Below are 15,101 nucleotides of genomic sequence, written 5' to 3'. Positions count from 1 at the left end.
CGTCTGCGGAGGCGGAAATCGAGGGACCACCTTTTTTTTTGACGTGGCCAACACACCAACTGGGGACATGTTCCACACACTGTAGCCGTAGAATAGGACCTGCGCATTAGTGCCGTCACACCTTTGTCGCATTTGACAAACTGTCCAAGTCGGGCAATTTATTTATTTATATTTTTTTTCGGGACTTTTGCAGGTGTACGAAAGAAAACCATGACCAACCGTCAGCAAGGAACCCACCACGCAGGGGATGAGGCGACCCCTTTTGCGCGGCCGACCGACGCCGGAACGCGTCGAGCAGCGACAACCGACATTGTATACAAGAAATGTTTATTTACACCATCCACAAAGCTGACGGCACAGGGACCTTGTCCCGTATGAGTAGGGTTCCAAGTTTTCGGGGTTTATCATTATTTTTTTTCCCACACAGATGCTGCATTTTACCGGTGTCGGACAAAAAATATTGGCATTATTCGTGGCTCACATTGAAGAAAACAGGACAAAGCCCCAGGGAATGTGCACGTAACACAAATGAGATGATTGGTATGGATCCCAGAGAAAGAAACAGCCACGAGTTCACACAAAATAAACCTGTCGGTAAAGCTATCTGCCTGGAAAGCTTGGGTTTTTCTTTATCGAAGAAAAGCTCAAAATATGAGGCTTTCCGTAAAACTGGTCCCGGGAAACGCTCTTGGGGGTTTATCGGTTCGCACTGAAAACTCAAAACCCTACTTACAAGTGGAAAAAAAAAAAAAAGAAAAAGGCATGCAAAATGTGAAAAATGGGCCTCCTCTTTCGTAAGTAAAAACATGTTTTTATGTACATTTTTCGTATGCGTGTTGTTACAAAAGAAAAAATAATTCCATTATTACGGAGAGATAAATTTGGCATACTATTTACAATACTATAAGCGGCATGAGATCGTCATTTTGAAGGTATTCGTGTGCCCAAAGCATTTCAACGAACGTCCGTATAGAAAACTTGAGCACTTCTCGTTCGGCATTGCGGGTTGCAATGTCGACGAGAACATAGAAAACACTGTCGTCGTCCGCACTATGCTGAATACGCCGACTTCATCCGAAAGCGTCAGACACTTATATTATGTTGCCAACAGACCCTATCCGAAATCGTGAAATGATGCATAGATTATGCGCAGCCGCCACTAGTTTGTCTCGTCGCTTCCGGCGTGAAGCCTGTGATCGGCTCCGAGTTCGGGCCGAGCACTGCTGCAGCATCCGGGTGGAATGCTTTTAGATCAGAGTACACTCCGAATGCGGACGAAGCGCTTGTGTCCAATGCGTGCTCACAGGGCATGACCAATTAATGGCAGCCGCGCATAATCTACGCATAATTTCGAAGTTTCAGAAAGGTTCTATACCGTGAGCAAATGCGAGACTGACGTGGTGTACTGGTGCGACGTACCACCACACATTGGATGATACTCAACACTTGCATAAAGTAGTCTATTGAAATTTCCACTCGCATACTGCCACACTTCATCGAACCAAGTCCTGCTACATGAGTACAGATAGACGTCCCCAAAATATCGACACCATTACTAGCAAAATCTGCATTGCATCTCTTGGCTTCACATTTCGATATCCTTTGCCTATTCCGCAATAAACGTCGCATCGCCATTCAAACCTAAACCCCTAAGGGGGTCTTACCTCATTCTTTGCTAGTATACTAAAATAACAATAAGTATAGTAATGAGCGAAAAATACACGTAAAGTAGTGAGCCGTCAACGAAACTGACCTAAAAGCAATAAGTATAACAGTATGTCTAAATAAATACGCTTCTCTCAATCAACCCCACATAAATTCAACGGACGACGACTAAACGGTCCAAGTGCGCTGACACGGGAGTCAGAAATATGAGGTGCCTACTTTGCGGGCAATATAAAAGTACAGTTCATCGCATTTGTAAAAGGCATCGGTATCAAATATACATCCATGGGATGCGCACGTCCGCGTCGAAGTGACGTCTGTCCGGTATTACAGCATGACGTGGAACATGCCAGCTTGCACCTCCTTGTAGCTAGAATGGAAATAAAAGCGAGCTCACTCATTTAATTGTTCGACCCCAGCACAGTTCAAAGAAAACTTGTTCGACAACTAACAGACGCGAGTCGGAAGCTTTGCTTAGGTTGCATAGTCCCAAATTGATGTGCAAGAATCATTGACTGCTACAAGTCTGTTGCACGTTTAAAATAGCAGTACATGCTCCCCCCAAAAACCCCTCCACTTTTATTTAAAAAAATAAAGTGCAGCAATTGATGATGAGCATGCGGCGAGCATCCCTGCCGCCCGTTTTCTGCCCGAAGCGTCGCAGTGTCATCGTTGGTATCTCCCAGCCAGCTCAGTGGCGAGCAAGAATCATCTGACCCCGCAAATGACGCCACCTTTGCTAGTTTTCTCTTCGTTTCGTGCCCGCCTGCGCTAGGCGTGCGGCAACGGGCGGAGCTACGTTAATCTTTGTACTGGCGATTACGACGCCCTTACTAATGAAATAAAAATAAACTTTACATACACAATATTAAAGGTGCCTATAGTACATTCAGACTTTCGCAGATTTTACAAATTCAAAATCCTCTTCAGCTTCCCTTTGAGCAACCCGCTCGGGCAAGTGCAGCTTAGCAGAGACCAGGAAAAAGTGGCAGCTTACTTGAGCTGGCTGCTCAGTAGAAACCCTTCGACGGCAAACTTGACCTTGGGGATGTTGAGGGCGCTGTGGGCGCCCCTCCCCGTGATTATCCGCAGCACCACTTTCTTCTGGAGGCACCACGCCTCGCGCTTCTTCAGCTTCACAAAGTTTTTCAGCACCTGTATGGCTTCTTGGACGTGCAGCCCATGCAGGTCCAAGCTGTTGTCGTCACTGCCCGCGTTCCTGGCAACGAATCGCCGGGAGCTCCGATTAATCGGGACGTGCCTCCGAGCGAGCGATGGTAAAGCCGGCGTTTTGCAAAATACCAGACAGGCATAGAATCGTAAGAGAGACGGCCGATTTTAGCATGCTTCATGCAGGTGCTACACGGCGCGCAGGTTTGTCTGTTCTTTGCGCTCCTCGTCTATTTTTTTTATCCACCAAACGCGCCTTCATGCTTTTGTTTCCCCTCAATCTTGACCAATCACGGCGCATGCTCGGTTGCCTCATCATTACGCAGTCCCCGCATATTCTCTTACGTTGCCCTTTGATTTGCGTTTCTTACGTTTCAATGCGGCCAAGACGTGTTTTGGAACAGTCATTAACCGTATAACCGTTGCTTCAGTTGCTGACCACCTTCTTAGTAGTCCTTTCAGAGTGGTTTTTATGCCTCTAACGGTTCACCATATGTCAAGTATAAAGGACCGCTGAATGTTGAGCAGTGGATATTGATGTGCACTGATGGTACTCTGCCCTAAGCTCGAATACAGCAACATTAAGACACCTTCGTTCTGCATGCACAAAATGCTTGTCTGTCCACCAGTGTTGGGTAAAGTACATCTAAAAGGTGCTTGAAGTAAGGTATAAAGTAAATGAGAGGTTATGTACTTGAAGTAAGGTAGCTGGTAAGTCCACCGGGCACATGTACTTGAAGTAAAGTACTATAGATACAATGTACTTTCAAAGTAAAGTACAAGTACATACACAGAGAACATACTTCAAGTAAAATACAAGTTTTCTAAACCTACTTGAAGTAGTACTTTAAGTACCACATACTTAAAGTATTTCCTAACACTGCCATCCATGCCAACAGTGGCTGCACAATTGCTATAGAGGTTCAGACGTTGTTGGTACTGCATGAATGTCGCCCACTAACCTGAGTTGTACCAATTTCTCCGACGCCCGCTCGTTGGCTTCCCTCATCTTCTGAGCGTATGCCCTTCCCTACAAAGAGAAAGCAAAAACAGATATGTACCCAAGAGTGTTTAGACATGGAAGTCTGCAGTACTTGGAAGGACATCCAAACGATCGTTGGGGAACTATGCATGGATTCGGCGGGCCTAAAGGTTGAACGACCACGGTCAACCTTCAAATCTGTTTGAAACAGAGTTTGCGAGATCTCCAAACTTGAAAACCAAGGCAAAGCTCAGTGATCGTAGAGGCAGCTTGAACACAAGTACATACTGCACGTGTCCGAATAGCCGAACCCTATATGGGTTTGGCTATTTCCGTCATCACAAGTCAAATTTGGGGGTTTTACATGCCAAACCAACGAAGGGCATCGCGCACGCCTTACCGGAGGGCTGAGGATTAATTTGGACCACCTGGGGATCTTTTGACGAGCAACCGAGGCGCTTTCTCTGCAATGAGCTTCGTCAGTTTGCAAGCACCTCAACCGGGATTCGAAACCGCCACCTGGGGATCTGTAGGCTGGCGCTTTGCCTCGAAGCCACCGAGGCGGCTATTTTCGTCATTGCAGCGACTAAATGTGGACCACTGCTCGAGTGCTCGTGTTCGTTACGAGCCCATGTTGAATGCTCACGCAGTACTCATGTCATCTGTGAGACACCATTTGATTATTGTTACCATTCAACTATCATTACCATTTGCCTATTGTCACCATTTGGCTATCATCACCATCAGAATGCTGTCATCATCCATTTGACTATCATCACCATTTGACTATTTTCACCATTTGGCTATCACCACCATCAGATTGCTGTTTCCATCCATTTGACTATCGTCATTATCTGGCTATTGTTACTATCCATTTTACTACAATCACCATCCGACTATTGTCATTATCTGGCTGTTGTTACCATCCATTCAACTATCATCACCATTTGACTACTGTCACCATTTGGTTATCATAATTATCAGAACGCTGTCACCATCCATTTGGCTATCATCATTTTCTGGCTACTGTTACCATCTAATTGACTATCATCACCATTTGACTATTGTCACCATTCGGTCGCCGGTACTCGACCATTGTCGCGTCGCCTGCAGAGGCAGCCTAGCGAGGCCTCACCTGCTGGGAGTAAAAGGCAGCCACGGTCTTCATGCCCCGATGGTAGGCCTCCTTGGCCTTGCGGAAGGCCTCCTGCCGCATGTGGTAGTGCACCGTGGCCTCGCGCCGGATCACGTCGTAGTCGCCAACCAGCTGCAGGCGGTCGTACAGGTCTTCATGGCCCTCCACTGCCGGCTGCCACTCGTCGTCCTGCTGGTCGCCCTGTCGGCAGGTTTCCAGCAGTAAAGGGGCGGCATCAGACGGGAACCTCGCCGCAGCCGGTTCGTTGCACTTGTGCTTGTATTCATTGAATGTGACTAATGCCCAACAAACTGCGTTGCCAACTATACTCGGTGTCACTAGTTGTGTGCAGTGCAGGCAAAGGCAATGTCAGGTGAAGGTAGAAAGGGCGAGCATTAAGGAAGGCAGGATGGGAGAGGGGGGCAACGGAGGGCGAGAGAGACAAGGTGAGCACTAGGAAGGTGGGACAGGAGAGGAGGGCAATGGAGGCAAGGAGAGAAAGGAAGAACACTAGAAATGATATAGAGGAGAGGAGGTTTCTCTCTTTCTCCCCAGCCTTCATAGTGCTTGCCCTTTCTCCCTTTGCCTGGCATTGCCTTTGTGTGTATTGCACGCAACTGGTTACACAGAGTACAAAGCATATGCAATGTGACCATTCTGAACTGCAATATACCGGCTGTTCCTGCAAAGACTTTCAGATATCCCTAAAAATAGGGTGGTGGAGCAAAAAAAAGCTCTTTTTGGGGAACAAACTGCCAGCCACGGCGAACATCAGGGATTTAAAAAGAAACATACTAATGAGCAAAATCATAACCTAAAATTGACGAATTAACTTTGCAATTAGTGAAATAAGCCTATGGTTCCAATTAGAAACTTGCTCAGCGTCATCGATACCCCCAAAATCAGTCAATTTTATGACGAAGTGCGTGCGAGTGGTAAACTAAGGTCAGCGTTGTCAATGCGAAAATGCAGGTGACATCCTTATCGTTCGCATTTCTAGTGTGTTTCTTGCAATCACCGACGTCCACCGTAGCTGGCAGTTCATTCCAGCAAATACTTTCTTTTAGAGCGCAGCTCTTAGGCCCCCGTTTCCGACTTGAGCGCCGTCGCCGTCGCCGTTGGCGTTGCCGTCGGCGTAACCGCGCGGTGCATTATGGGTAAATTTCCCCGCTAAATGTAGCGGAAAAATTTGCCCGCTAAATCTGGCGGAAAAAATTTCCCCGCTAAATCTAGCAGAAAAAAATTTCCCCGCTAAATCTAGCGGAAAATTTACCCGCTAAATCTAGCGGAAAATTTCCCCGCTAAATCTAGCGGAAAAAATTTCCCCGCTAAATCTAGCGGAAAAATTTCCCCGCTAAATCTAGCAGAAAATATTTCCCCGCTAAATCTAGCGGAAAAATTTTCCCGCTAAAACTAGCAGAAAAATTTCCCAGCTAAATCTAGCGGAAAATTTCCCCGCTAAATCTAGCGGAAAAAATTTCCCCGCTAAATCTAGCGGAAAATTTCCCCGCTAAATCTAGCGGAAAAAATTTCCCCACCAAATCTAGCGGAAAAATTTCCCCGCTAAATCTAGCGGAAACATTTCCCCGCCAAATCTAGCGGAAAAAATTTCCCCGCTAAATCTAGCGGAAAAATTTCCCCGCTAAATCTAGCGGAAAATTTCCCCGCTAAATATAGCGGAAAAAATTTCCTCGCTAAATCTAGCGGAAAAAATTTCCCCGCTAAATCTAGCGGAAAAATTTCCCCGCTAAATCTAGCGGAAAATTTCCCCGCTAAATCGAGCGGAAAAAATTTCCCCACTAAATCTAGCGGAAAAATTTCCCCCCCAAAATCTAGCGGAAATTTTCCCCGCTAAATCTAGCGGAAAAATTTTCCCCACTAAATCTAGCGGAAAAAATTTCCCCGCCAAATCTAGAGGAAAATTTCCCCGCTAAATCTAGCGGGAAAAATTTCCCCGCTAAATCTAGCGGAAAAAATTTCCCCGCTAAATCTAGCGGAAAAAACCCCCGCTAAATCTAGCGGAAAATTTTCCCCGCTAAATCTAGCGGAAAAATTTTGGTCACGTGACCCGGGGAGTCACGTGACACCCCGAGGTTACGTGACCCCCTCCCGAGGTCACGTGACCTCTGAGGGGGGCACGTGTTTGCCCCCATGTGCCCCCACCAAGGTCACGTGCCCTCGGGGGGGGGTCACGTGACCCCCCCCCCCGAGAACACGTGGCCCCCAGTACCCTCCCCTCCTCCTCCTCAAGAGCTGCGCTCCAATTCGGCGTTACAGGAAGTGGTAAACGGCTTTCACTTTTTTCTCTCAAGCACCCTATGTAAGGCGTTATTTAGGGCCTCTAGGGAGATAAATATGGGTTTAATTTCATGACTAAAACATAATGAAACAGAAGGTGAAAGCAAAGGTGCGGCCGTACGGGTCTCATGCTCTCCAACGCAACGAGCTCGACGATTTTTCTCTCGTAGTCCTCCACGTTTTCTTCTTCCGAGGCCATTCCGAGCGTCTCGTTGATCGTAGAGATGGACTGGATCAGCGAATAACTGCGCAAAATAGATGCAAGATCCCAACTCAATTCATCATAAAAAAAAAATAAAAAAGCCATCAATTAAACTTGGTTTCACCTTACGACAGGCTGCAGAGGACAATACGTGCCACCGAAACCACTCGAATGCCACAAGACTGTCGCACGAGCTTGAAGGGGGCACGGCGACACGCTAGGCGCAAAGTTGCGCGACACGTTTACGACACCAGATTGGCCGAAATGGCTCGTAGCGTCCACCGTAACCTACTGCAAGGTGAAACGCGGAATAGGCAAGAGCCTAAATTAGGCACTCCGGACAGCAATGTGCTTCGAATTTATATTTTATGACTGAAATCCGCTGAAGACTGCCATGTAGGTTATCTAACGACGCGTCAACAGAAACCAGCGAATGGCTTTTAGGCTGAGGTGTCGCCGACTTTGATGCCGTGGCATTAAGTCGGGGCTACGGCAGTTACACCAAGTCCGGCGCTACGACATGACCGTATGCATGTCGCGACGTTTAGCGGGATGACACTTTAATGCCATGGAAAGACACAAAAACCTACTTGCTCGCAACGAAGATGTCGTCCAGGGCCTGACGATCGACTCCCGGGAACCTGTCGTAGAGCTGCTTGTGCTTGAGTTTTGTCGCCATGTCCATGTATGCGTTGTTCTTCGCCTGGACAAAAGGTCCGCCACAAACTATGTCAAGGCACGCAACGGCACGAAACGCTTTCTCGATGGCCCGCGTATGTCTTGCGAGAATAACTCTTATAGTCACCAAAGAGGTGGGAACGGCCGGGCGGCCCTTTCGAATACCCTGCCTTGAGCACGTGCTCGCTACCCCTCGTTGTGCTTCAGGTGAGCATGCATGCTAGACGCTCATGAGAAAGTGGAGCATTATTGAAGGTTAGGCAGCTCAAGCAGGAGATGTGACAACACAAAGGGAAGCCGAAGGTTATTGAAAAGAAAACGAGTTGGAGGTGAATTCTAGCGTATTTTTGTCCCGTGAATCTGAATATCTTGAGCGTTTGACCCAAACGAATCGATGGACGCAAGAAAAATTTAGAAAATTGACATTCGTAATTCAGGAAGACAAAAACGATTTAAGCGTTTTTTTCTCTCAAACACAGAATTACTTCAGTTTCCCTTTAAGCTCTTTCCTGCCGTTGTCGTCCAGTCGGAGACTATAATAAAGTTAATGTACAAAATGTTTTTTCTAGTGGAGCACAACACAATTAACACGAACAAACAATCGCCACAGTTTTGGAGTTTTCCGCAACGACCGGTAGACGAGCACTTGGAGCATTGGTGTATCAAAAATGCAGACGCCACACAACTTTCGTAAACTGCCATGGTGAAATTTTGGATTTTGTGTACCCCGAATGTGATCTGTACACCTCAGTTTGTGGGCCATTTTTTTACCGGATCTCGTACCGGAACGGAGTGAGCGAGCAATAGCCTGCAACGCTCACTAACCCAATCTTTCCGTTTCTTCTCCAACGCCGCCTCCATCTCCATGATTTCGCGGAAGCTCATCTCGTGTGGTGCCTTGGCCCACTGCGGATCGTCATTGAGTGTAGGGAGCGGGCCGCAGTCGACATCGGGCGACGCTTCCCTCCGGTCGTTCTCCGCGCCCGCTTGCGCCTGGCTCGTCGTCTCTGTCGGAGAACGTCAACAGAAACGATCAGGCCTCTACCCGGAATTGCAACGGAAAGCATTGAGCAGCAGAGACACCAGACGCCCATTGGGGCTGATAACTTCCCGCTGTCCGGATGTACACGCTGCACCATTACTGTAACGGGTTGTGAAAAATGCCCTAGCAGAATTTTGAGGTGCGCATAAAGGAAACAGGCACATTTGTAACATTGCGTTCAAGCGCCGTCGGTGTTGCTAGACTCCTGCTCCGTTTAGACGGTGTTCCTCTGATTTCAAACAGCTCTATCCCCCAATGTATGGGACTTGTGGTTTAAAAATAACCGGAGAAAATTATTTCTTGCGTCACATCTGCCAATTTCTGTGGTAACACCCAGCATCGCAGACACCGCGGAATGGTAGTCCAAATAAAACACAAAGTGTCGACGATGCTAGGAATAACTCGGTTGTGCGCATCATCAGTTTATTGTGCACATCATCAGTTTAATGGCGTCACTAGGGCCACCGGCACCCATGGCAATAGCCTGCCGCGACTCCCCCCCACCCTTTACTGCCCAGCTGCACCCCCCCCCCCCCCCCAAGAGTGCTGCACCCAGGGTGGTCGCCCCCCACCTTATAGTGACGCCGCTGCCGACGGCTGTAATTGTGAAGCTTCTAGCGAACCTTGTGCCACACTTCTTCAAGGTGTCTAATGCACATTATTCAAACAGCTTAAGCTATGACAAATGACTCTTCTTAGTCACCTTCACTGCCACGTCCATGCATCTGAGATTCCAAGAATCTTAAGATTTTTTTAATACATGTGAATTTTATAAATATTTCGGACAAATCCTGACAAACAGGTAGAGCGGAGAAAACACTGTCGAGACAAACCTTCGACCGAGGGAGCAGACCACATTTCCATTATCTCCTCTTCTTCCCTCTTCATGGTGCTCCTGAGTGTTTCCATCCAGAGGCGATGAAGCTCCTTTGCCATGTCGTTACCGATGGTGACGCTCAGGTCCTGATGACTGAAGGCATCTGCACAAGGAGACGATACAGGAGAAAGCAAAAGATTGGATGCTCCACACTTGGGCCGATAGCGATTGCTACTAAATAAGCTATGTTTTGAGTGTGGGCACTTCATTCCTCCATTTTCTTGTGGGTTCCGCCATTGGGTGCAGAACGGGCACAATTTGCACAGTAGCTTTTAACTATGTTGCAAGGACGTCTGTCGGGGTATGACCACAAGTTACCGGGTCATCCAGGAATTCAAGCGCGACTTCACGAGCAGATTACAAAGGACGGACGTCTCGGCAACTTGCAGTCGTATCTCTACATAATGCAATCAAACGCTATGGTACAAACGGGCCTTCAAACATTTCTGAAACATAAAAAAGTTAACTGTAGCATTGACATTTAAAGAACACTTCCTTATTCCCGTTGTTAGGTGCGTAACATGCGTAAGCTGCCAGGTAGGCACTGTCGGCTTGAAACTATAGGAGTATTAGTAAGGCGAGATATTGAAGGAAACCTTGACGATGTAAATACATGTTGCTCAATCTGTGTATGTTATGAAGTGCTCTCATTCGGACTCACTACCACCCTATTCAAAGCTAACCCGTTTTTCATATAAATATGCTCGCCATTGCAGAACTATCACGGTAGAAAGCAGTCCGGTAGCTGCACAAGTCATTGCACTAACCCAGCGAGACATGCAGTCCTTCTGAACCAAAGGCATCCACAAGCTGACAGGCAAAGGAGTGGTCCAAGGTAAACGTGAACTCCCTTCCAACAGATTTTCGGGGTCGCACTGATGGCTCTGAAAATGAATCTCTACCCTTATTGTTCACTACAATGTCACTGGAAGCCGTAGCTGACCCTTGCTGTTTCTCTGGAAGCTTTGAAGATGATGGCAGTGCTTGTTCTACTGTTGGTATTGCCGACGATGTCTCCAGTTCTGGCACTTCTGCCAATGGAAGCACCGCAGGTATGGGCATTCCTATTGCTGTCTGTGGTGTGGCTAGACCTGATGTCACCGGCGGTGATAATTCTGATATGACTGCAACAGCAGTTGCTTCTCTGTCGCATCCAGAATTGCTTGAGGCTTCGGTCGGCTTTGGGGCGTCTCCGTCTTCCTCGATGACAAGAGGCTGCAAGTCGCACGGCACGTTAGACTCCAGCAACAGGTTGGCTGCCCACACGTGGTCACCGTGGCAACGCTGGAAGATGTCCTCCAAGTCCGGAGAACTGACCCCGGGAATACACTGCTGGAGAAGGGCCAGCCGATCAGCAAAGTCCAGATCGTTCGTTGGGAGGTCATTCGTGTCCGTACTCCTCTCCACGGTATTTGAGCGATACAACGGGAACAGTGCCTCATAGTCCGGCGGATCATCTGTTACCGGGCATTTTCCAACCAGGACTTTGAGTTCGTCGGACTCACCGGTGAGTATCTTCTGGACAAGTGCAAAGTCGGAGCCGTCGGTAGCACTTGATGCATCCTTTTTTTCGGGACTGATCCTGGTGACATCAGATGGGTCTACCGGTGGTGGTTCGTACACCGCAAACTCCGGGAAAGTCCATGTGTTGCTACGGACAACTTTTTCCAATCCGAAGATCGGCCTTCGGACGGCAGATCGACCCTGCCGAGAGCTTTCGGCCGTCCTCGGGACGGTGTGGGGGACCTCTGGTACCGGACTAGAAGACCGGGCCCTGTCGCCACTGGTCTTTCTGGGACTTTGTCTAGACCGCTGTGGCGACCTCTGTGGCTTCGGAGTGTCGTCGTCCACTGGAGCTGGCTTCTCGTGCGGCTCCCAAGGCTCAGAGAATTCTGGGAATTTCTCGAGCAGAAATGGATTTTCAGCCTTCTGCAAATGTCCGCTGGTTTTTGTAGTTGGCAGCTCTCTCTGCGGTTTTGGAGCACTGTCTACCCGGGTGTCAGCACAATCTGCATATTCTTGCGCAGAGGGAGAGGATTCTATAGAAGGTAGCTTAATATCTTCAGCAACGGTATGTTCCGTAGGAATATCGTCGGCTTCGCTCCCCGAATCTGGAATTTCTGGTTCTTCAAACAGAGCGTCCTCAACCGCAAGTCCAGTCCGGGCCCGCGACGCAGCGGACTTGCTCGAGGCAGTCCAGAGAAAATCGTCGTCGTGTTCTGTCGCGTCTTCCCAGTCGTTTGTGTCCTGTCCTGAAGACCAGGAGTCTGAATTCTGTCGACTGCCGCTCCCAGACCCTTCGCTATCGTTTTGAACGAGCGCCATCAAATCCTGCAAACTTATTGTCTCCAAACTTGTCGAAGCTTTCTCCGCTGCAGCTGTTTTATAAGCGCCAGAGTCCTCCGCAGCCTCAACCACCTTGTCAGCCGAAGACTCGGTTGCAACCGGAACTGGATGATCCACTCTTGAGACAGTAGGATTTGTAACGGGACTAGCGGTCACACTTTCGGGCCTTGGCCCGCTCGGAAAAAAACCAAATGTCCGACAGAGCGACTCCGCGGTGACGCTATGGTCGTACCGCTCCAACATCGACTCAATGTTCCGCCTCGGAACACCGTGGGTGTTTCGTCGCGTGAGCTGCTTCGGGTTGAACTTCCAGGGAGTGTCAGGTTCGAGTACCACAACGCGGTACCGAGCTCTGAGTGCCAGTGCGACATAAGGCATCATCTCCCACACCTCAACGTTGGTGTTGTCGATGACGACGGGCGAGCGGCCATCTTGGATGGCCTGGCTGGCGCGCCGCTTGTTCCACTCGTGTGCCTCGGACAACCGCATCCGGTCGAACACATACATGCCCTTGCGGTAGAAAAAGTGGTCCGCACTGAGCACCACGCCGTTGCGACCGCGGATCTTCTCCGCGAGAGTAGACTTCCCGCTGCCGGGGAGTCCTCGTATGAGCACCAATACTTGTTCGCCATTCGCCAAGAGCTCCTTTAGGTCGTCCTGCTCTTTTGACAACGACGACGACGACGACAACGGTTGTCCCGTATCTGCTTCACCCTCCCTGCCGTGACCGACCAAAACATCGGAGACTGATTTTGTGGTCACATTTACCGGCTTTGTGGAAGCGCAGGTGTCTGTGCTGGAGGCTTTGGGTTGTGGAAGACAGGGCACAAAAGGCGGAGCGTCGACGTAGCGGGAGAGAGAGGAGAAAAAGGGCGTAGACCGCGGGTTCTCTGCGGGTGGCGGACACCTGAAATCCACTCCGAGGACGCTTTCCCTCTCGCTCTCTTCGCTGGACTTGTGAACTTCGGCCTCGGAGGTGACAATGTTCTCTCCCCCCGCCAAGCTTTCGCTGCTCGTAGACGGAGAGAGGTCGTTTGAAGAGGCATGAAAGGTACTTGTGGCGGCGGAGAGCAGGTCTCCGGGACTGGCTGCCGCACCGTCTTGCGGGAGGAGGGTGAACAGGGCCTCCAATGCGTTGTTCACTGGAATCAAACAAAAATAATGCAAACTTGCACAATCTTTAAAAAAAAAATTAAAGAGCAGGGTTAAGGTTTGTTTTAGCCTTCCCAAGGGTTAATTATGATATATAACAACTTGGAGACCTCACAGAATGCTACATTTATATAGGAAAAAGAGAGCGCAGGATGAGGTGGTGAATATTTGACATAACTGACCCTTGGACATGGGAGGAAAAACAAAAGACAGAAACATGGTATATTGTACCTTTTTCTTATGTGTCTTACGTTTCTTTCCTCGGCTCGGATTCAGTCAAGTCACAGATTTACATTATTTTGGCGAGGGAAATCCTAACAGAGGCTACGTAAGGCCAACATTTCATTGCGCAGCAAAAAATACGACCAGCACCAGACGATCAGCTGGACTGATCAGTCGATTGTATAACCAAAAGCACGCCTTAATTCCTAGTACGGCCTATTCTAGTGTTTTAAATGCACTAGAATTGATAATCTCCATGTCAAAATTACGTCGACAAAAATAAAATGTGAAATATTAGTACAGCTTCTTTTCGCTGTCATCCGCGCAGGCCTGTCACTGACGCACATACGTACGAAACTTAGCGCGCCTATATTTAAAGACCCCCCCGACCCAGCAGACGATCGTTTAGGTAAATCTATTTCGAGGCGAACTTGGGCTCGGTGTCAGATCCTTCAATACGCCACCGATATACCTCGCTCACTTTACCGCTGTCGTGCCTTTCCGATTCGAAGCTTATCGTACACACCGATCACTTATCGGTGAACCATCGCGCCGGTTCAAGGGCATCTTCCACAACGACAATCCGCGCACTTTCCGAGGACAGTGACACAAACCTAAGCTGCCTTCAAGATCAGATTGTCGCTTTCTCACAAAATAGCAGAGTCCGCAAACGAAGCTTACCATTGAATTCGCACTCTGTCAGAACCATATGGATGACATCCGCGTCCAGCTTCCCTTGGAACATTTCTTGCAAGTTTCGTAGGCATTCGCCCGGGTGGATGTCTTCACCGATGGCGAAGCTGTTCCTTATGATTCCGTCCGGCAAGATCGCACCGCCCGCCGAGCTGGGATCCAAGCGCTGTTGTGGATCGAATTCGTTGGGACACTTTTGAGGAATGCGCCTTTTTCGCGGCATCTTGGACGGCTCGTCTCCGCCCGCCCTGCTACGTGGTGGAGAGCTGTCTTGGTCTCCTATACGTGTCTTTCTCCGAGAAGTAGGCTGCGCGGCTGACGTTCTCGTGGATCGAAATAACGGCGAGGGCCATGGTCTTGGGGAAGGTTACTGTCACAGCCCAAGGAAGCGCGGAGATTGCAGATTGCTTCCCAAGTCCACCACACACAAGCACCACAAGCGCCACAAGCACCATCACGGATCACATGTTAGCTCGCGCCGAGTCGAGCCAAAACGTGAAAAACGCCACAAAACGAACAACCAATTTTTTTTTAAACAGTATACTTTATTTTATAATTACCTCTTCAACAATTTTCTGTTAAAATTGTAAAATAAAATTTATTAGGTTATGTATCTTTCGTAGTTCAATTGCATAACGG

The 15,101-nt window shown here is 48.6% G+C and overlaps 1 protein-coding gene across 1 annotated transcript; it reads right to left on the bottom strand.

Annotated features, from left to right (window-relative positions):
• Positions 1–310: 310 nt before the first annotated feature.
• On the bottom strand, positions 311–14,959 carry LOC8035596. The gene is made up of 10 exons (XM_002411409.4): positions 14,451–14,959; positions 10,817–13,537; positions 10,006–10,152; positions 8,956–9,137; positions 8,043–8,155; positions 7,372–7,495; positions 4,953–5,153; positions 3,798–3,865; positions 2,663–2,884; positions 311–2,035 (listed from the first exon to the last, which is right to left on the bottom strand). The coding sequence occupies exons 1-10, from the start codon at positions 14,683–14,685 to the stop codon at positions 1,993–1,995; spliced, it is 4,056 nt and encodes a 1,351-aa protein (XP_002411454.3). The 5' UTR covers positions 14,686–14,959; the 3' UTR covers positions 311–1,992.
• Positions 14,960–15,101: the final 142 nt, after the last annotated feature.

Source organism: Ixodes scapularis, unplaced genomic scaffold (genome assembly GCF_016920785.2).
Source record: "Ixodes scapularis isolate PalLabHiFi unplaced genomic scaffold, ASM1692078v2 PGA_scaffold13__105_contigs__length_92229423, whole genome shotgun sequence".
Taxonomy (NCBI): Eukaryota; Metazoa; Arthropoda; class Arachnida; order Ixodida; family Ixodidae; genus Ixodes; species Ixodes scapularis.
This window is presented reverse-complemented; position numbering and strand designations above follow the sequence as displayed.